Source organism: Triplophysa rosa, linkage group LG23 (genome assembly GCF_024868665.1).
Source record: "Triplophysa rosa linkage group LG23, Trosa_1v2, whole genome shotgun sequence".
Lineage (NCBI taxonomy): Eukaryota > Metazoa > Chordata > Actinopteri > Cypriniformes > Nemacheilidae > Triplophysa > Triplophysa rosa.
This window is the reverse complement of record NC_079912.1, coordinates 11134774-11157756: the sequence shown is the minus strand read 5'-3', so window position 1 is coordinate 11157756 and position 22983 is coordinate 11134774. Positions and strand designations below refer to the sequence as shown.

At 38.5% G+C, this 22983-nt stretch overlaps 2 protein-coding genes across 4 annotated transcripts in view; both read right to left on the bottom strand.

Moving 5' to 3' along the window:
- stau2 (staufen double-stranded RNA binding protein 2) overlaps positions 1 to 22983 on the bottom strand; it is a 93236-nt gene that overhangs the window by 13485 nt on the left and 56768 nt on the right. For all 3 annotated transcript variants that reach the window (XM_057323375.1, XM_057323376.1, XM_057323377.1), the window contains exon 13: positions 22668 to 22781. In XM_057323375.1, the coding sequence (XP_057179358.1) occupies positions 22668 to 22781 (114 nt within the window). The remainder of the gene's footprint in view (positions 1 to 22667; positions 22782 to 22983) is intronic.
- LOC130547421 (E3 SUMO-protein ligase ZBED1-like) lies at positions 5183 to 7263 on the bottom strand. The gene is made up of 2 exons (XM_057323381.1): positions 6068 to 7263; positions 5183 to 5869 (listed from the first exon to the last, which is right to left on the bottom strand). Exons 1-2 carry the CDS (start codon positions 6559 to 6561, stop codon positions 5827 to 5829), a joined length of 537 nt encoding a protein of 178 aa, XP_057179364.1. The 5' UTR covers positions 6562 to 7263; the 3' UTR covers positions 5183 to 5826.

Here is a 22983-nt window from a genome sequence, read left to right as displayed (position 1 = left end):
TATATTTTTCAGCATGATTTATGGCCAAAAGCTTTCATGGAAGCCACATATGGAGTAAACGAAGGACGTGATGAACAGAACACCCACAACGTTTTCTGTCCATGCCCATTTTATGTAACCAACAAAATCTGCAGAATTTCTTTGAATTGCAATCAAGTCATTTCCTCTTCCTGTCGTCGCAATTTTATTTCAAATTCCAACTCGTGAACTGAAAGGAAGCCAAATCTGGAAACAGCCCAACAGAAGAACAAAGAGAGCCTCTCTCTTTCTTTGAGTCTCGACTCTGTTTGTCATTGAAGCGATAATGGTCTGTGGTGAAAACGGCGAGTGATAAACACTCCACACATTTGCACATAATTTATTGCTGCTCATTAACACGTTCTGAACTCGCGTCTGCTGGGCTCCTTGCTAATTGTAAAAACGTCAGGCGCGCTCCACGCAGGGTGGAAGCGTTAAATTTGTTCAGTACTTGGAGGGCTGAAACCTGCTCCCTGTTATGGGGAAAGGGATAGAATAAAAAAGCCCCATTTGCTCTTTTCACCTCTTCGCTTTACATAAACATATGCTCTAAAGCCCAATTGTTTATTCTGGATTATCTAATCAGACAGGTGACTAAACAAGCATTAGGTGTGAGGTAAATTGTTTTGTTATGCTGATAGATTCTGGGCTCGGGTGAGAGCAACTGTACTTTTTAGCATTCAATTTGAAGGATTTGATTGCAGAACCAAAGATGGGAAAGTCCTCAAATGATTTATAATGCCACAATCACATTTAGTTTAGGGCCACTTGAGTAAAATCTTTTTTCTTGACTATACACATCTTTTATCCTAAAGGCATATGCTTAAATGTCTAAAATAAGTTTTGTAGACAAGTGTCATAATGTAGTCAAAACTGCTCAAACAGTAGTTTCTTTCACAACAAAAATATTTTTGTTCAGTCTGTTTATTATTTTACGTATAGTACAGTGTAGCAGCTATATCAAAAACAAACTGACACAAAAAACCCCAAACTAAAATTGTTGAAATATTTTTTTTTTATATAGATGACTAACAGAATGGTGAAAAAAGAAAAAGCTAAGCATAGATAGGAATTTCCTCTATATTGTTTAAAATTCACACCAGTATGAAATCTCAAGCTGATGAAATGTAAATCTGTATATAAAATTCATATTTCTACAAATTCTAGGCAATACGTATAGACGGTTTCATCTTAACAACATAAACGGTACTGCGCATTTTTGTGACCCCACCTTAACTTCCGGTACACATTCACAAACAATAGAGTGCCTTTAGATCATTTCTGATAACAATCAAAATATAACCGTTACTTGGCTAAACTTGTCTCTCCAATATTTTGGAGAGTATGATATTTTACCGCGATACCACTAAATCCTATTGTAATCGAGCTGGCTGCGATATTCAATGTGTCAATATTTTTTTAATGCGTAGCTTGTCCGTGAAGCACGGCTCTGGGATCAGTAGAAATGCTGCTCGATCTAAAAGCAGTGCGAGTTTCAGTCGCTTATAATGTGCATTTGAAAAAGCAACACCCGTCAACATGATCATTATAAATATACTTTATTATCATAAAAATACCTGATGAGGCTTTTCTTAGATTCTAGAAGGTGTCATGGTCTTCTTCTGCAGTGCGTATTTGGAGTTTCCGCTCGAGAGCGCCCTCTGGCTTTCGGATGCAGCAGCATTTTCCCGTACTTCACTACAAAGCTCTGCATAAATCACGTGATATTTATCGTCGGTTTATCGTGCCAAGTTAGATGGCTGCAGGAAACCGCATACCTTCACATCTGAGCGAGCCAGGCTGGAACCGCCACAATCCACAGATCATACCAAAAATAGAAATTCTGTCATCATTTATTCACCCTCGTGACGTTCAAAACCTGTATGTGACTCTTTCTTCTGTGGAAAACAAAAGAAGATATTTTGAGAAATGTCTCAGTGGTTTTGTGTCCATACAATGGAAGTCAATGGGGACCAGTGATGTTTTGGCTTAAATATGGTTTACAGTAGAGATGCTGCAGTAGGAACAAGGAATTATGGGGGAAAAGCGTTTCACTAATATCACTGTGTACAGTAAAGGGATGCCACCATGGAAAAGGATTCCCTTCCTATCAGCCTGGAGCATCTCTACCTCACACGCAAACACTATAATCTGCTCCATACAGGTTACCCAAGGCATAATGGAAAACTGTGGGTGGACACCAGGACCCAGCCTATCAGTGAGCTGGATGTGGTGGGCTTTCCCTGATTCTCCTAACCAACCAAAGATTTCATCATAGTGAAAATCAGGCTGGAAGAAGCAAATAGAGAGGCAGGCGGGCCTGTTGCGAAGATAGCGAATGCAAATGGAGGTTTGCTTATCGGCAGTTAGCTGTCATGTCACTGCATACCTAGAGGAAAAGACCTTTATATCATAAGCTCAACAGTCAGGAAAGTGTTTGCTTTAATGCGGGCATGTAATCACTTCCTGTCATTTGCATCAATAATACACTGACCAGCGAGATTGCAACCCCCACATTTTACTCAAGGCTATTCAGTGTTTGGTTTAGGCCTTGAGAAGGAATGTGATGCATTGGCTCTGTTCTGAATCCAAGGGAGCTGCCTAAATAGACAGCTGACATTGTAAAGCAGTATGCTTACTAAAACGGACCACGTCAGGTAAAACGCTTTGGATAAAAGCGCATCTTAAATGAAACAATGTAAATGTACATAAATGACTCATCTGAAAGATTATTATTTTGGGTCACCATTGACTCACATAGTAGTCTTTTCGCTCAACATATTCACCCTTGTCGCATATCCATTTTTTCTTCAATATCAAGCAGCCTTAATTTATATTTTACGTTCATATTTTCTAATGCTATCCTTTATTCCAATGTTACACTTTTCCCCCGTCAAAAGACTCACAAAAGGTCTGTCTGTATGCATGTAACTACCAAATCCTGTAACTGGAGAATGTTTGCAGTCAGACAGCGTTTTACACCCCTCAAGTCCCTCCACGCCACCCCCCGCCTCCCCTACCTTCCGCACCCCCCATATTTGCCTCAGAGGAAGCTTTAACCACTCCATATCCAAAGGGGATGTGATAATAAAACGCTCAAATGAATGGTGTAATGAGCAGGGCCCATCCCTGATGGCGTGCAAGGATCCCCATTTCTCAAATCTTTCTCACCATCTGCCTTTCCCACCGAACACGGTGCTCGCCGCTGATAAAAAACAAACCTGCAGCAGATCGCTCCCCCTCCATCCCCAAAAAGTCGACCAATTTGTTGGGGAAACTTGACCGTGTTGTCAAGGTAATGTGCGGCACAATGAAGGGATGAGATTTGTTTTACAATAAACATGCTGGATTGTTTGCATGAGAGGGGCTGACTGTTCATGAGATGTGATGTAGCTTATACTGACTTTGGACAAAGATTGCATAACATGAGTCTGATTGGACTATTAATTTAAGGAAGGCATGCGCTGCGCAGAGCATTCAGATAGTGTTTCAGAGCACAGGGCAGTTATTTCAGTAATGCAATCCTCACCAGTGATGTCAGACTGCATAAGGGAAGATGTGCAAATAATGAGATTTTATTCGTAATCCAATAACGTTAACAGCAGCATGCTGAGTGAATTAAAGAAATGTCAGTGTATTTCCTTGGGACACAAAGAAAGGGATGTGTATGTGTGTCCTATAACTGACAAGAGTACAAATAATGGTGTGAAACACTTATTTTTTGAGAAGTGATCGGTGAAACGAAGTGTTTACCTTAAAAAAAAAAAAAGTATATGAGTAACCATAGGTGGTCATATAAAATATATGCAGTATTGTATGAGTCATTTCATTTTATATTTATTATCTATTTATTCAATTTAAACTTATTTCCGTAGTGTTTTTCATCATTTTTACAATTGTTGCAAAGCAGTTTTACGGGAAATACATTTTAGCCTTAGAGACGTGAGGAAAAAACAATACAGAATTACGTAATTGTACAAACTGTAATGAAATTTGGGAGTAAATACAGTTTTAAACCTTGATTTGTGTGATTTTTAAACACAAAAAACAACACTGAAACAGACAAACTTTAAAAAAAATTATAATAATAAAAAAACACGAGTTCACAAGTACAAAATAATAAAATCCCAGAATTCCCTGTCCAGGACTCACGGTTATATGCCAACTCAGCCGGTTGCATTTCTCCCTGCAGACCTGCAACTCCTGTAGCAGAAGCTCTTTAAAACGAGGGAAAGTCATCAAATTCATTGCGATTTGAGTTTACGGGCACCCTCACACGCTTTTACAACGTGGCAAACAGATAGTAAACACCAGGTAATGCAATTTAACACATGATTAGGATGGAGCTAATTAGATTGTAGACAGTAAAACTAAAGAGTCGTAAAAGGGTGCACCGCATGATAGACAGACTGCCTGAAACAAAGGAGGCGAGTATGAAGGCCTCATTCCTGCAGCTGGGTCCAGCAAACCAAAAGACCAGACTTCAGAGCGTAAGATCTTCTGCTCCAATCTTCTTTCGTCTATGCTCCCGCTATCAAAGGTCATGGGACTAATGGGAGACCTTGTGGCCTTCTGCAGCTTTTGAAAACATTTTCTTGCCCACTGGCTTCTTATAAATCAATGCACTGCCATTCCGGCCTCTTCTCTGAAGTCAGGAGCTCGACTCATTACAAAGTTTCACTCTGTTGTATTTGCAAGGTTATGCGAATGAGCTCCAAGGTTATGGGGAGCGCATGAAAAGGAAATCAGAAGACGACAGATAAACAACGGCTGTACTTTGAATAGACGAGATTAGTGTTAAGCAGAGCTATTTCATTCAAGGTCTACATCATGTTTCACATCAAGGTTGTTGCATTTAATGCTGCATTGGTTTGTGTAGTGTTCTGGGATGTATTTCTTCACGCATTTATGAAATCAAAATTATACAACTTGAGGTCCATTAATAAATAAAAAACGAAGAACGAAATATATAATACACTATAATTATTACTAAAATTATATATATATATATATATATATTAGGGCTGTCAATCGAATAAAATATTTAATCGCGATTAATCGCATGATTGTCATGATCCGTTATAAATTAACCTTAAATTTTTAATACTCTATTCAACATGGGCATGGACAATAATGATGCTTTATGCAAATGTATGTTGTTTATTATTAGTGAAACCATACTGGACATAAGTATGAAGACATGTTTCAAAGGTCATAGAACATAGAAAAACCACAGGCTTCCATTACTTCTTTCTTTGCAGCTATTTACTTACACAAGCCTGTTTACATTTTCGCACAACAGGGCAGACCACTTCTTCTAAACATGCAAAGTGTACATTTATTACTGAAACCACCTTAAACACGGAGCATAAAGAACATAGACATGTTTTTCAAATAACTTGTTCATGACTATTGAAAAAAAGAACATAGAAAAAACACAGGTTTCCATTACTTTCCTTTCTTTCCACTGAGCCAGTTGCTCAAACAGACAAGCCTGTTTACATTTTCAGACGACAGGGCAGCTCGCTTCTTCTGAACAACATGCCCTGACAATGAAAACAGTCTTTCACAAGGTATGGATGTGGCAGGTGTTGCTAAGTATCTGCGTGCAAGGTTGGCCATCTCACTGTGTGCCCCTTCATGTTTGGACCACCACTGCAGGGGACAGTCCTCTATGCCAATAGAGGGCTCTGCCTTGTAACGCTCCACACATTTCTCAATGCAGTCCTCTTCATCATCAGATGAAGAATCTGGCACAGACATGAGACGTGACATCTTCTTAGGTGGCTCAGTTGTCACTGGTTTATTTTATGAAACAAAGTTTTCTCCTCCTAGTAGTTGACTCACATACCTACAATAATAGAGAAAGGCATTTTAGTTAGACATAAATCACTTTCAATCTCTCACTCTACTGACACACGCATGAATGACACACATGCATTTTTCATACACACACTCATAACACGCACGCACAAGACAGACACACTTCCTCGTTTTTAACACATCCTTACTTTGATTGAGAAACAAACATAATTTAAATGAGAATTACCTGCAGTGTTCCAGCACAGTCTCCAACCTCTTCAGTTTATCCAGTTCAGCTGCTGTGGGCATGTTGATGTTGCTTGCATGTAGGGTCAGTGCTTCTCTTAATGGTTCTTGATTTCTTTGAATACGCTTTATCATTTCCAGGGTGCTATTCCATCTGGTTGACACCTCCTGTGTCAGTGACTCTATCTTTTGATGATGTGTAACTTGCTGTTGTTCGAGCTCGGCTGGGCTATGCTTGAAATGGCCCACTACTTTCCTACATTTTGCCAAGGCGCTGTCAAACGGGCTGTTCTGGAGCGAAACTGTGATAGCTCGGTGGAGGCTGTGTGCAATGCAAGGCATTTGCTCGAACGGGAGCTGCGTGGCCGCTGCAATCATGTTGCGTGCACTATCGGTAGTCAGTGTGCTAATTTTGAGTTCAATATTCCACTGTCTGGCTACCTGCAGAATGTGCTCAGCGCAAACGTTAGCATAGTGCCTCTCGTCTGTCTTCATAACGGTCAAAGCGTGCTACCGTAGTTTCCAGTGTGTGTCAAAATAATGAGCCGTGACCCCCAGGTATCTATGGTTACTGAGGGAAGTCCAGTAATCAAACCGTGTTTGTCTGTCTTAACGCCTCTTCGACTTTAGCTTTCTCCTCTTCGTAGGAGTCGTGAATCTTGCTTGTAACAGTGGCTCTCGAAGGTAGTTCATATGTGTAATCGTTAGATGCGGTGCGAATAATTTCAAGTAGACCCTCGTCCTCCACTACATTAACTGGCCTACATGCTGTAGCCACCCATTTAGCGATAGATGTGGTGAGTCTATTGCTTGTGGAGTTGTCCATCCGTCTCCGCTGAAAACAATCGAGTGTTGTCTGACTTTGGCGAGGGGGCGGAGAGCTCTCTGCATCAGTTGTATGCTTCGCCATCAAGTGATATTTTAAACTCGACGTGCTGCGGTGATAACTTAATTCACATCGACAATAAATGCAGATAACTTTTGTCTTGTCGACAGAACCATCAGACATCGTTTTATATATGAATTTTCCGTTCAGAAGACCTTTTTCCTTCTCCATTTCTGTTTGATGCTGCATGTCCATTTCCCAAACTACGGGAAAGGCCAAGAGTCAAACAGAAAATGCGCGCTGCCTTAATCGCGCGCTAAAAAAATTAGTGCCGTTAAAATGAATTTGCGTTAATGCGTTATTAACGCAGTAATTTTGACAGCCCTAAATATATATATTACATTCTACTTATAACATCTATATTTCTCAAATAAAGTCTATTTATTTATTTTATTCTTAATTTAATTTCATTTTTATTATTTATTTTAGATATTATTTAAGGAAAAAATATTTCACTACATTAATGCAGCACATGTAATGTATGTGACAAATAAAAAATCTTGAACCCTACTATATTAGTATGTTAGTGAATATATTAAAAGTATAATATATCATTTAATTATATACAGTGGAGTTTACTAGAACACTAGTTTTTAGTTTACTAATTTTTTTAATCAATATGAGCGGACAATTAAAGTTTGTTTTGTGAAGGTTCGTTTCATTCTACATTTAAATAAACAAAAAATCCCACATTCCTTCCCATATGTGGATGTATTTTCCTATGGAGTCAGATATTTTGAATCAACATTAGCAAATATATTAATAACTGTATAAATTGTTTCAAAATTCAACTGTTTGGGTTGTTCAATCAAATGAAACTGCACATGACAACCTTCACCTTCCATTTTAAATATGTAAAAACTCACGCCACATTATGATACAGACAATACCATCCTCAATATTGCCGCGTAATTTGGCTGCGCTCTTCTCCTGTCTAATCTATGTACATGAGAGTAGAGGAAGATGTGATAGGACCACGCAAAATGAGTTTCCTTTTCCAATCAGAAAATGCAAAGGGTATATTAATCTGACACACACTTCCCGAGGCTCTTCCATCTCCGCCCACATCTGTAATAATAATCTGCCTGAAAACTGACAGTGAAATTCGTAAATAAAACGATCAACGTTGAATTACAGTGTTGGGTGGAATACTTGAAATGAGATGTCTTTTGCTAACTAATATAATCTTAAAAGTGATATAGTAATTTATTTTACAAAATGCAGAAAAGCAAACTTTACTGTTATTAACAACACTAAAAGCCTTAAATAGACTTAATAAAATTGTTTGTAGTATGTTATGCTTTTAAGATGTAAAACGTTTTTAAAAAGTAATAAAAACTATTAAAATAAATTTGCAATTAATATATGACTCTCCTTTGAAACACAAAGATCGCACTGGATAATGATTTTGTTTTTGTTTTTTAACACTGGATGTGCTATTAAAATTTCACAATAAATGTGTCTGTTCCCTCTTCCTCTATTATTTAATCAATCAAAGACTGCAAAAAAAATTGAATTTCGTAACATTAAAATGAAATATTTGGAGACCCAATCAGAACAACACAAACTAATGTATCCCAGTTAATAAAATGAGTTTGTAATCCGATTATGCACGTTTTCAACAGTCATACCTGTACATACTTGCTTTTCGTAATCCGATTACTAGTCTATTACCATCACTTCTCAAATATATGGTTCCTGACAACATTAGGGCAACTCATCAAGCTCCTCGGCCTAAGACATACCAGACACGCACACACACAAAAAGCCTGTTGTTTGCTTTAGCAGCAGGGGTGTGTGACACCTCAGTCGTAATCCGCGTTAACCCCCGGTGCACTCGTTGTTCACGGCCGTTTCATGATGTCTGGTCTGTGACGCGTGAGAATGTGTTAACTGAAAGATGAGAAGGGCCTTCCAGACAGACAGAAAAACATTCTCACATCGGCCCTCTCATTTCCATAAGAGAGCTCTGATTGAGGTGCTTATAATTGATTGGGCAACTAATGCACACCCTGCTATGTAATCCACATAAACCGGGACTCAACCTCATCCTGTGATCTGCAGAATAAACATTCACACACACCTGGTGTGCTAAAATCAAACGTATTCTCACACACACAAACGCAGCGGATCTCTGAACAAGCCGTGACTCTGCGGCTGTCACAGGAGATATGGAGCGTAAGTAATACTCTATCATTTCAGCAAGGACATCCTTTAATTACATGTTGTCAAAAAATGTGTTTTAAATGAATAAATCAACACATATTGGATAGTGTTACATAGCAGTGGAAAGCAGCTACTCGTGGTTAATTATTACAAAACAATGAGTTTCATTGTTTCGCATATGCTTACAACTATATCCGCTAAAGGTTTGTTCTCGGGAGAAGCGCTCTGCGATGATTAATGTAAAAGAGCTCTTAACCACAAGACGCGTGTCACATATCAAGTTGAGGGAGGATTTCAGCCTCTGCATTTCACACTGAAGCGTAACTAGGAAAGCAGATGAAGAACAGGATTTGTTTAAGTCGCTGTGTTCCTGACTGAGATTTTCGGTGCACCTCTGGGGACGAGAGGCCTATGTGTGTCAGAAACCCAGTCGTTCCCTTGGGCTTGTAAATTTTGTTTAATAAAGCTCTCCTTCCTCTCACCTTCACAATACGTCAAAGCGTCGACATATACAGTTAAACAAGGAACCATGTAAAGGAAATGCAGAAATACAGGAAAAAATGACACAAAGTGTTGTAAAATCAACGAAAAAATACTTTATTTTATTTTTTATTATTTTGAATTACAAAATGAAAGAATGTAGCCTATTTCTGTTTTTTTGTTGCAAATGTGACATTGTTTTCATGACAATTACGCATGCTATTTCTCTCTCTTTTTTACATTACCATTACACTCAAAAGTGTTTTTTATTAAAACACTTGCCCGTAAAGCATTTTTACAGCGTTACAGTAAAAACAGCAATGACAAATCCTACTATCCTACTATTTATTATATAAATATACGATGTATATTTTGTACATTACAGTAACAGCAATTGGAGGAATAGAATTAGTTTACCAAAATTAAAATATATATGTAGTGAAACTGAAACCAAAACAAGCACTAAATTCAAATATGGTGACTTGTCGATACATTGGAATCTCATTGGTTCTTGCTTGTCTTGCGACTAGTTGTCATACACTTACCATTTTATTTTACAGAATGTTCACGTATTTTTGTATTTTCATGTATGTGTTTTGTATTTAGAATAGAATAGAATAGAATGAGCTTTTTTGGCCAAGTATGTTTCCACATACGAGGAATTTGTTATAGTGACAGAAGCTCCACAGTGCAACAGAAAGACAGCAACAGGACAGAACACAGAAAAAAATAAATAATAATAATATACAATAATATAGAAATAGGCAATGTACAAAACAGCAAAAACACAATTAACTTAAACACAACATTTATGCTGTAAATGTCAAATTACAGAAAGCTGGGTGTAGAATAACATGAAAAACATTTTACTATACAACAAATATTATTAAAATTATTATTTGCCCATAAGCTGCCATACTATTACTGTTTTTTAATAGTTTTTCATCACAAGACAACTAATAATGAGATTTAATGTGTCGCCATAGTTGTATTTAGAGCTGTTATTGGTTTCGATTTCACTTAAAAAATCTCAAAATATTAATATTTTTTTCTCAGAAACCGTTGTTTCAAAAAAATCGTTTAGCTTCAGAAGACATTTATTAAGCCACTGAAGTGACCCACTGGAGTGATACTACGTTTATGATGGAGCTATCTGGAGCTTCAACATTTTGCAACCAATATATGTATATTAGATGTCAATGTGACTAAATTACGAGAATGTCCGTTTACTGTACAAGTTTACGTGAGATTAAACCGATTATCTATTTCAAAGGATCCAACAGAACTTGATGTTGACTTGAATTGATTAACTGATAATTGCATCTTACTCACACTCATCTAATTCACACACCTCGCTCAATAGCACTAATCAATGACCATTGGCAAAACACTGAGCTCTGTTGCCACCAAGGTACTAATGAATGTAACACTTAGCACACGAGGGCAAGGGTGCGAAAAAACATCAGCGTCGTGTCAGAAAAGCACAGCGAAGCACAGCGAAGTGAGGTGTTTGGTCAGAAATGATCATTTCACCACTAACACCCACATATGCAATGAACTTGCAGATAAAACAAACATATGTTCTCACCCCGCTACTAAGCCTTTGTTTTGTTTTGCTCCTCGAAGAATAAACAAAACCTTTTAGACAAACATAAGCGAAGCGAAAATGAAAAACAGTTTTGACGTAAAATGAAAAAATCCACCAAGCCCAGGACAACAAACATTCCTCACGATTTTGGGCATGAAGAGCAGATTTTTTTCATAATGCTAACAAAATCCAAATCAATGAATGTGGGTTTGAATAAATATGGCTTGAAAGGTTAAAAATGTAATAGAATGTAGAATGCAGAAAGGTAGAAATTTGAACAAAAGCCCTTTTTGTAATTCAGCGTGGGATCATTTTGGACTTTAAAGGGATAAGTTCACTTAAAAATGAAAATTCTGTCGTCATTTACTCACCCTCCTGACCTGCAGACTTTCTTTTTCTGCAGAACACAAAAGAAGATATAATATGAAGAATGTTGGTAACCCAACCACGGTGGTACCCATTGACTTGCATTGGTTTTGTGTTTATACAGTAGAAGTGAATAGGTACCGCCGATGTTGAGTTACCAACATTCTTCGAAATATCTTCTTTTGTGTTCTGCGGAAGAAAGAAAGTCATAAAGGTTTGAAATGACAAGACGGTGAGTAAACAATGACAAAATTTTCATTTTGGGGTGAACTATCCCTTTGAAATAAGTGTTAATACTCGACTAGTAAAACACAACACAGATCTGGTCATTTAGTCTCAATGAATCACAGCCAAAGTGAAGTGAATTACGCTCACTGCATAACTCAACACCACAGCAAACATGTGAAACATAACACAAAGTGAAACTGAGATTAGAATCTCATGAAAAAATTGAGTGGGAGACTTGGCACCACGGGCAGTTAACTCCATAGAATCTGGCTTTTAAGAGTCAGTTGAGGTGTTAATGTCCTATTATCAAGACTTTTGTGTTTGGAGAGGCCTCTTAAGGTATCAACAAGTTGCCCTTAATGTGCAAGTTCATGTTTAGATTAGAGGGCCGACAATCACAACCTCGGGCAAAGCTTGTTGAGGGATGTGTGGTCAATGAGAGAAGAAGAAAAGATGTTTCTCTCCTCTGTTCTCCCCCTCCAGCCTATCATCTCTTGACGCTTCGTTTGAGGTCCCCCGCATTCTAATGCGCCCAACTTTGAAAGTCGTTTCCTAAGAAAAACAGACGAGAGACGTGCGAGCGTGAGTGATGGCCCGATGGAAGGCCTTTGTTTGCTCACCAGAGCCAACGGCTGCTGGTGCGACGGGCGGACGGGGGGTCTCGATGAGACGGTTTGAAACAGTGACGTTCAAAGACGGCCTAATGGGGTCCGGCGCAGCACGGGCCGACTTGACAAATGGGCATTGATCAACTTGCTGCCTCCTGCTGAAAGCCGGGGCTCAAAACGTCGACGTTCGAAGGGCTTCGGATTCCACGTGGGGGATGGAAAGATGAGCTGGTATCAGTAAACCGCGACCTGAGATCGTCATTATTAGCTCCTTCTCGACACTTCTTGAGCAGCGATAAGGGTTCACATTTGACCTGTGCGGTGATGACGGACGTCCATGAGCAGAAGAACTAAAAGACGCATGAGAGATGTTAATGACACTAAACATCACGAGGGAGCCAAAATCTCCATTAAGTGAAGAAACAAGACGGAATACAATAGAATCAAGAAAAGAAGAAACTTCCGAAGAAACATTCAAATCAACACTCACCGGATCAACTTGTAAAACATTGAGTCATTTTTCTTAAAATGCACCCATCCCAACGTGACTCCCTCATGTGACTCCAACACGAGTGTTTTAGTGTGACCGGTGTAAGGTCATTAAGAATCCAGCTGCTTCTATTGGACGAGAAGCCGTAGGAAATATGCTCCTTAAACTTCACCAATCCCAAAAAGTTTCAGAATGTGTTGTGTAAGTCCCGTCAATAGCTGCATTCACAGAGGCTTCCAACTGAGTGTCCAGTTTACTCTTGTGATTTGGTGTCGGCATTATTACCATTGGTGATTTCTTAATCTTAAGATTTTTTTTTGTATTAAATACGAACAGTAAATTCATGGTATAGACCACTTCGGAAGACGTAAACAACGCTGGTCCAATAATGGACCAGAAGTACTTCCTGTTTCAGATTTTGAACACTACAAACGTTTGAACAGAATACAAGCAAAAAATTTTTATAACCGAATCATAATGTTATATCTTTGATTTCATTATATAAGTAAGCTTAAAGGTTTTTAGGAGGATCTATTGACAGAAATGCAATATAATATACAAAACTATTTCTTCAGAGGTGTATACAGACCTTACGTAATGAACCATTATGTTTGTAATACCTTAGAATAAGCTGTTTATATCTACATACAGAGCGGCCCTACATACATTGAATTCGCTGCCATGTTTTGTACAGCAGCAATAAATGGACGAACACTCTACAACGCACGTTTCCTCTCCCTCTCCCCTGCGGTATAGTGGTGAAACGGATCACGGATGATCCGTGATCTGTACGGATCATACTGTATGGTTCGGAACGCATGTGACCCGCAGATTAAATGTAAGTTTATTCATAAACTAAGAGAGTAATACGTGTCTCTGCTGGAAAGTCTTTATAATATTAACACAGGTCCTTGCTCCTGCCTGACTTTTAGACTTCTTTTTATGCTTAAAATCCACAGACCTTTTATTTTATGTAATAAATAAGACATCGCTCTTTCTACAGTCTTTCTAATGCCCACATGATCTCTTCCCTGAGAACATGAGAACGACATCTTTTTGTACTATGGTGGCCACCGTCGTGCTTGGACTGAGTGATTCGTTGCAAATCTATAATACAACGCTAGTGGCCGCTGTAAATCAAAAACTGCGCCTTTAAAAAATCAAACAAAAAAAAATATCTTTTTACATATTGCAAAGTAGTTTACAGGTTTACAAAAGCCCTGACTGGTTGATTTGTACATGCATTTAAGTAGTCTTAAGACTAAAAATTCTTGAAAAATCATGTATTAGTCACATTACATCCTAACAACCAATATATATATATATTGTAAGTCTGTTTTAGAATGATTAGGCATTTTTAAGATAAAAAAAACTATTGCAAAATTGTGTACTGGTCACACACCAACATTGAAAAAATATTTTTTTGCATATGAAATGAAAACTGATAAGTTGACAATGTAATGACAAACAAGCCCAAAATTCACAACTACAGGGCAGCTGGAAATTTTTCTGTTTATTTGTAATTTTCCTGATTTTCATTTTTGATTTTCACTGGATTCTCACAACAACACAGTTATGCATGATGGCATTAAAAAGTTAATAAAAATGTATCATTTTCGATGAAACCAGCATAGATTAAAGATCAATAAATAATATCATAAATCATAATATTTTGGAAGTAAATATTACTCATTTCAGTAGTACATTCATCACAGGTTTCAGTACGCTATTGTTTCCACTGCGTGTGTGTGTCATGCCACTACTCAAAATCTCTTCCAAATTACAATCTGCTATTCTTATTTAAAAATGTACCTACTTTGGCCATTTTTAATATTGAACTGTGTGTTCTTAGTGCACCAAGATCAACTATAAACACAATATTCAGCAGTGTATTTCATAACCCGAAACAACCTTCAATTACCAGGTCTTTGCTTAGTGGACCTATAAAACACAATTAATCTTCAAAAACTAATCCTCTTTAAAATAATAATCCTCCTCCAAGCAACGAAGATTAGCCCTTTTGGTTTTGTTTTTACATAAACGGATTTCCTACAGGTGCTGTCGTAGGTGACAGAGACGTTATGCAAGACCCAGTCCGTGTCAAAGAGAGAAGACGCGAACAGCTGCCGAGTTGAGTAACAAGCCGAGACCCCTGACAGGGGCGGCCTGCTGTACTAACGTCTCCAGCCCTGGTCCAGAGTAGACTTCAAACGGCCCAGCACCCAGCAGGGGATCTTCTGAAGATGGACGCAGCAGCCTCTCAGCCATGAATCAGGCCTGTCAATAGCTGCCCGTTCTCTAAACAGGTGTCTGGATTGTCGCACTTTCTCCTCGCTTTTCGTAATGAAAGAGCCATTTCCCCGCAAGAGGAACACATTCTCGCCACGAACAAGCCTTCGGTTAGAATAAAGAAGACTGTTATTGAAACGTACAAGATTCAAGGACACCACTTAATTGCTGGGAAATAACGTCTGAGCAGTCTGAGAGGGGAAATCTTTATGCTTTCACGCTGACAGCCAGGCGTTGGAAAAATGTTGAAAAGAATGGTTGATGTTTAAAGTCAGATCTACAATGAAAAAAATACCTCAAGAATCTGTCAGACTTTCCAGTTATGTGAAATACATTCTCTCAGAAAATTTGTCTCTCAGAACAAAGATGTGCAACAACCGCTGTAGACATTAGATATATTATTAAATATTATTAACAAAAAAGCAGCAAGGTTTCGACAACTTGAAGCCAACGACGGCCAGCTCTTCATTTCAGATCTTCAGAAACTGCCAAGTCTGAAACCAACTCTCCCCTCATGTATGAGGTTGCAATATTTCCAAGCCTCAGTTTGATGTCTAGAGGCAAAGGCTCTTGGGAAAAGAGCAGCCAGCTGAGCACAGCGTGCACACACAGCAGCAGCCAAATTCGTCCTGTCACATTCAATTTTAGGGCCTCCATGTTGTATAAGCAACACCTCGCGAGTGGCTTCGCGAGCTCTTCGCTTTGACATGTTTGTTGCCGCTGCGGGCCGATGCCTGTTACTTCGGCGCAGCGGAACACGAACAATTTAAAGGCTCTAACAAGGCAAAATATGGACGTGGCTTTCCTGGAATCAAGTTGTAAAAAAACGTTTTGGAACAATATAGTAGATCATTTCAACCCACTGTTGATAGGCGTGAAAAGAATGCAATCACGCTAACAATGATGCTTCAAAGAACCAGAAACGCAAAGCAAACTTCTCAATCTCACTAATAATAATATACAATCGTATCAAGTGTAAAAACTAACTCAAATGAAAATGAAATCCAGCTAATACAAAACTTCCAGTGAGTTCGACACTAAAGGTAGGGCATTCAGAGAAACATTCATGTAAACATATGTCAGGCAGATGGCATTGCGTAGCTGGCACGGGGTCGGCGGGGGCACTCAGCTGTATATCTAAACCACCCAGGCCTTCCAGGAATGCACATGGAGGGCCAAGGATCAGGGCAGGAGGGGTGTCAGGCAATGGGGGCTCGAGGCCTTCCTCAGCAGTGAGAAAAAGCAGGGCCACGGGCCTTCTGAACTGACAAGCTCTGCAGGAGCCAGGAAAATGCAGGAGCAACTCTACACAGCTCTCTGCAGGACTCTGTCAATTCTACCAATGAGTAAGTGTCAAGCGGTGACCTGGTACTGCTTTGGTCGAGTGGCTTACGGCCAATCAGAACGCATTTTAATGATGTCTGTACTATACCAATACTTTACTGTTATCCTTATGAAAAAGTGGAGGCACTGTACAGAGATGAGATGGTATTGTAGCAATGATAAAACATAAGCCAACTGGCCTGCAAATATGGAAAATTATGCCAAAACCTTTTATAAGAGCATACTTTGCATTTCGGAAGCATTTTTTACATAACTTTTTACACAAGGGTTTTATTGGATGTAGGTAGTTAGTTGCCTTAAAGCTGACACAGGTGATGTATAACTGGTGTAGGTTATCAAATTAACTATGGGCATTTTTGCACGTTTAAGGTTCCAAAATATAAAAGTCTGAGTATCAATCTTTATTTGATTTAATTGCTATATGGTTACATTTTTACATTCTTTTTATCAAAACATTTTTTATTTGGGTGATATGCTTGATGTGAGAGTGGGGTTGTGCCCTCTGTTTTTCTAAAACACGCCTCTTGGTTTTGTCATGTTGGATTCTACATATTTTATCATTTCCAGTTGACCCAAAAGATGAAAATTCTTGAATTGTTTACTTACCCCAAGCTGTATGACTTTCTTTCTTCAGCAGAATGCAAAAGATGATATTTTGAAGAATGTTGGTAACCGAACAACACTGACCTTCATTGTATGGAACCACTGAGACATTTCTCAAAATATCTTTATTTATTTCAATAGAAGGAAGATTTTAAACTACATGGTGGCAAATAAATGATGACAATTTTATTTCGGGGCGAACTATCTCTGTAATACGCGTAATACTGTAAAGCTGCTTTGTAACAATGCAAAATTGAGATAAGTGCTTTAGGAATAAATTTACATTAAATTAAATGTTATGAAATGGCATACTCCCTCATATTATTATTGCACATCTTCAAAAATCTAAAGTCATGTTCAAAATACCAATATCCTCGTTAATGCATGATACAAAAAGCCAAGTCAAATCAGAAACACTTTCATTACCCACAGACCTGTCCCATTCATCTTGAATAACAGCATACTGGTAATCTTCCGGAAAGAGTTATCAATTGACCCAATCACAGTCCCATTGGCCACACTCACAGCTCTTGTTAGAGAGATAAGCCAATTCAACCTGGCCCACGTGACCACGCCCACATGCATTAAAAACCTCATCCATACAGCACGCCATGTGACGTCGATTCCTCAACTTTAATAACACACGATCACCTGCAATGAGCTATTAACCCACTGCAGTCAAAATCATTGAAAATCATTACGGGCGATACCGGGGCTAGTTGTCACAAGGGCTTTATGTTAGTAACAACAGGGTAAGACAGGACTTCAAAATGGGCCTTTAAGTGTAACAACTTGTCATCTGTATAGCAGGGTTCCCACACTTTCATCAACACCAAATTCAAGGACTTTCAAGGACTTTTTCAAGCACATTTTGGTCAAATTTAAAACTGTGTTTTTGTGCCGTCGCCGGGCACTTTGGGAAAAGCATACCATTTTTTATGATTTCTCTCTTCACAAAGGGCTATTTCAGAAGTCTGTTAACAAAGGGTACATGCAGTCACAGACATAAATAGACACCACATTAAAGGCTTTGGCCTGTTGCTGTTATGGGTTCAACAATGCTGCCATATTGGAGAGGACAAGACATAAACAAAAGGGAGCTTCCTTGAATAAAAAGCACAATAACGTAATGTAAACGCTACATCGTTTTTTTAATGATTTACAGTCTACGTGGAGTATAAAAATTAGAGATGCACCGACTGCAATTTTCTTTGCCGATTCCGATTTTATTACAAGTGAAACCTGCCAATTCCGATTTTCTATCCACAAACTATAATTGACAGTATACTGTATATAAAACCATATTAACTTTTCTTCAATACACATTTTTTTAATTTTCATTGAATAAATGATTGAACATTACAATTTCCCCAAATTTCCCTAAATGCAGTTCTCCAAGCTGCATTAAATTACAGAATCTTCTCTTTCCCAAACAACTCTTAAATTGAATAACTCTGTGACTGAAAAGAAGTACAAATAATAAAATATAACTAAACATGTCACTTAATTTACCTTTTTCATTTTTGTACTCATCTCACAAAAGTCTAAGATAACAATAAAATACTTCAACTTTATTCTCGTCTGTTTCCGTTTATGAAACTAACATTGCTTTATTTCATTTTTTCTGAAATGTAAAATAAATTGTCTTTATCTTGTGTCTGTAGTATTAAAAGAAGTGGGTTGATTTTTGCTGCAACTTCAATAAAAAAGTTAAAAATCTTATGAGTGAATTCTACTCTAAAGATGTATATATGTATTTGCAGTTTTTTGTGTTAGTAAAGAACTCAATCAGATATATATCACATATATTGGTTGATTTATTCATTTTTTTATATTTTGGATTTTTAAAAACAAGTAGAAGTCGTGTTGAATGTCATTTTACCTAGGTGAAATGACCACAGTTTTAACGTAAGACAAGGAATCGGGTTGAATGGAATTTACGTTTGTTTTACACAGAGTGAACGACTTCAACGTGAGTTTAGCATGTGTCAGAGTTTAGCATGATGCTAATAGCATCACTATTAGCATACATACCCCATGTAGACGGAGCAGCGAGAGATGAACTACAGTCTGTGCAGTACATGATGCGTGGCACGCGCGTGCAGTCAGCGGATATGAGAGATGCGCGTCAGTCAGCAGAGACTCGCGGTCCGGTGGACCCACATGCGAGTATAAACGAGCCGTGAAAGACAGGCTGTGCACGTTTACATGTTTACTTGCGGCTTTGAGTGTACTGACAGCTGTGACGTTCTTGCCCGCATCACGTGCAACAGAAGATCGGCTTGGAATCGGCGAGACGTGAGACTGACCGGGTCACCGGTCCGGCCGATCATACGAAAAACCGGCCGATTCCGGTCTCTGGCCAGTCAATCGGTGCACCTCTAATAAAAATGTCTTGTCTCGAGTTACTTATAGATAGTCAGACTTAGAAAATTGTTTGTTGTTTTGAGGAATTTAGAAAATTCACACTGGTCAATTAGTGATTTGGCTTATTTTTCATAGTAACTGTGGAGACATTCCAATGCAAGTATGGGATACTGTACAGTACAGGCGCCCGCTATGATAGAATAAAGGACTGAAGCGGAGACAACTATCACACAGAAGGGGTTTCTTTTGCGATGACAACCGACTGGCTGAACATTATCCTGATTTTAACATGGCTACTTGCCTCAAGAGCAAATTATATCATGTATTATGTATTGATTTTAAATATTTTATTAAACCATTTCTAACAAATGCAAACCTACTGCAGGGAAAACATTTTTACCTTTTGTAAAAATACTTTTGTAAAAAAAAAAAAACATTTTAGGCAAGAAAAAAGTTAAAAAAAGACAAACATTCAATTTGGTTTAATCATTTGTAAATATAATCTTATATATGTTATTATTATTGTACTTGTCAGAATGACAAGTACCTGGATGATTGTGCATTATTAGTTTTGATAATAAACAGATGAGATTGCCCTCAAGGAGCTTAATTCAAAGGGTTCTGCCCTTCAAAGGTAGTACAACATAGGTGAGTTCGCTTCTGTTTGGAATTCGCCTTTCATTTGAATATTTTTATTTTCAATTTATTTATTTAGCATTCAATGTGACAAGTAATCAACAGTGACCTGAGGGCGCTATGTACGCTCAATGTCATCTGTCAATCTGCGTAAATAGTGCTCTGGAAAGTTTCAAGACATTATATAAAATAAATTGTAAATAAAAATATATGATATTACTGTATGATGATTATTATTACTGTTATATTCAAAATTAGGTACAAAGCAGTTTCTAAAAGATACAGATCTCTGACGCGTGCAGGAATACACCAGCATTCAAACATTTCGTTCCTTCACTGCTGATATGGTGAACTTGATCAAAAATGACTGAGCGACTTCAGACACAGCAAGCTCAAATATCCAAACCTCCCCCCAAACACACAGCAAAAGTTCATTACTGCAACAGATACATTTCAGTGTTTCTAAACATCCTAAAAACGATTCAAACTCTTAAGGCACATTCACTGACAAGAATAATGATAACTAATGAAATTATTCTTGAACTGAACGTAGCTGAAAAGAAACTTAATTAGCAGTGGTTTAATACAACATATGTTTGACTGTATACGATGATCTTAACTGGTTTGCTTGATGCATAACCTGCTGGTGTACTCCACATCTTAACTTTGATAAACCATTTTTTTATTATAGCTCAAGCATCGTTGAATTTGCACTTCTCAGGCATTGAGCGAGTTAAATAACTCCACGCCTCTGACTGTTTTATGCAGTACTGCACATGATCACGATCCATCCGCTCAAAGCCTCTTTTTTTTAAGTTCTTCCCGCTTTCCCCCAAATCAGCAGCGTTGTTTTGTTCTGGCTTCGGCAACACTAACCAATATTTTTAACAGCGCTGCAACTAACAAAATCTAGTTTGTTTAATTTAAGCACTTTCAAGTACTGTTTTCAAATACTTTCCATTCCTTGAATTCATATGTCAGAAATTCTAATACTTTCAAGCACTTTCAAGAAGAGTGGGAACCCTGTGTATACATTACAACAATGGAATATTGCAAAAGAGCCTATTTCCACTAAAATGGAGCATTAGGACACTCAACACAGGACTGCGTAGCAACAGAGCAACTCGGGCCAAAAAGTGTCACAATCCAAAACCACTCCGGTCTCATTGTTCTGACTCCCTTTGTGGCTGGACGCCACTGTACTAAGAATCCTAAAAAAGAAAAGAAAAGGAAGGCACCCCAACAGCCGGTCATGCACCAATGCTTTTGGCAACAACAAGCCCATGGCCTATATTGCCTTCATTTTGATTTGGCGACTCTGTCCCCACAACAGAAATCCCCATTACTGGTTATAGGACAGCCTTTATTAGAGAGTGGAGCTTTGAAGGGCAGAACAAAAGAGAGTTCTATGTTTAGATTAGATAATGTAAGCAGCCGCTTTTCTGCATGGATGACGCTGCACAATACGCCACCTCATGAATACCAGCCAGCCCGGATCCTGGGGTCCTTTTTGTTTCATAATTACAGCAAGAAAAATGAAAAACGAAAACCTAATCAAATGCGGTCTGGTCTATGACAAAATCACGCTTATCATTAACAATGGGGGTAATGGCTGTGCGCGGTTGCCCAAATTTTGGCAGTGATAACATCTTGAAGAGTGAAATGCTGGTGATGCCCGCGAGATAGCGAAGAGAAGGAACGCCACCAGCTGTGCATAATCGCACATATCCAAGGAAACTTGGCAAACAAATAGTGCAATGAAATATCTGTGCACAACATGTTCTCCCTGATAAATTTCCATAATGAACATCTTTTAATGACAGCACATTATGTGGTACTTTCGGACTTGTCAACGCTACTCTGTCAATTGGTTTACCCCTTTTTCCGATATTGCTTTTGTATTCCAAAGCAATCAACAAATCAGCATGGAATGCTGTCTGCTGGCTGGAAAAACGATGGTAAAAAGTGACGAAATCAAAGCCTGTTACATAAATCATTTCTTAGGCCCTGTCCACACGAACACGGGTATTTTCAAAACCGCAGCTTTTTCTATGCGGTTTGGCCGTTCGTCCACACGCAAACACAGTACCCGGTCACTAAAACCAAACTTTTTAGAAACTCCAGTTTCAGTGTTGTAGTGTAGACGGTGAAACCGGAGATTTGGTGTATGACGTTGGAATGCGCGCCGCTATCTCCTTTGTTTGACGTCAGATTCCAGGCTTCTGATTGGCCAACACGGCTTTATGGTTAGGGTTATATCGCCGCCTGTTGGTTTGGCATGCTTTTGACAGCGCTTTATAGCGTGTTTTTGTGTTGACACATTTTTTAACTCGTTTTTAAAAATACCCGTGTACGTGTGGACTAGGCCTTGAATATAAGTTAAATCTAGTCAATCAGATGGCCCCGAAAAGTATTGGGACACTTTTGAATACAACAGATACAAACAAATGATGCCACACAGCACGGGTGTAGCAGAGTAAGCACAAATGTAGTTATATTATACAATCATATCAAGTCTCACCCCACTGAAACACATAGCAGTTGTTTTACCTGGTCATGGCTAGCTGGAATGGAGCTCCCAATGCCGTGGAAAGTCATCTGCACAGGTGACAGGGTGAGATAAGTTATGCACTCTTTGTCAGTTTGCCTATCCGTGTACTGCACCTGCATGAGACGAAACAACAGAGAAGGGGAATTTTATTATGACATGCGTTTCAAAGTATGTCTTGCATTGTGGTTCCGACCTCAGAAAACTTACAAAAAGTATAAACCGGTCCCAAAGACCTGGCTGGTAATCTGTGCTCAGTTTTGGTTGATAATGGCAGTGGTTTCACATTTAGATCTTTCTTCTTGTGAATCTATGCTT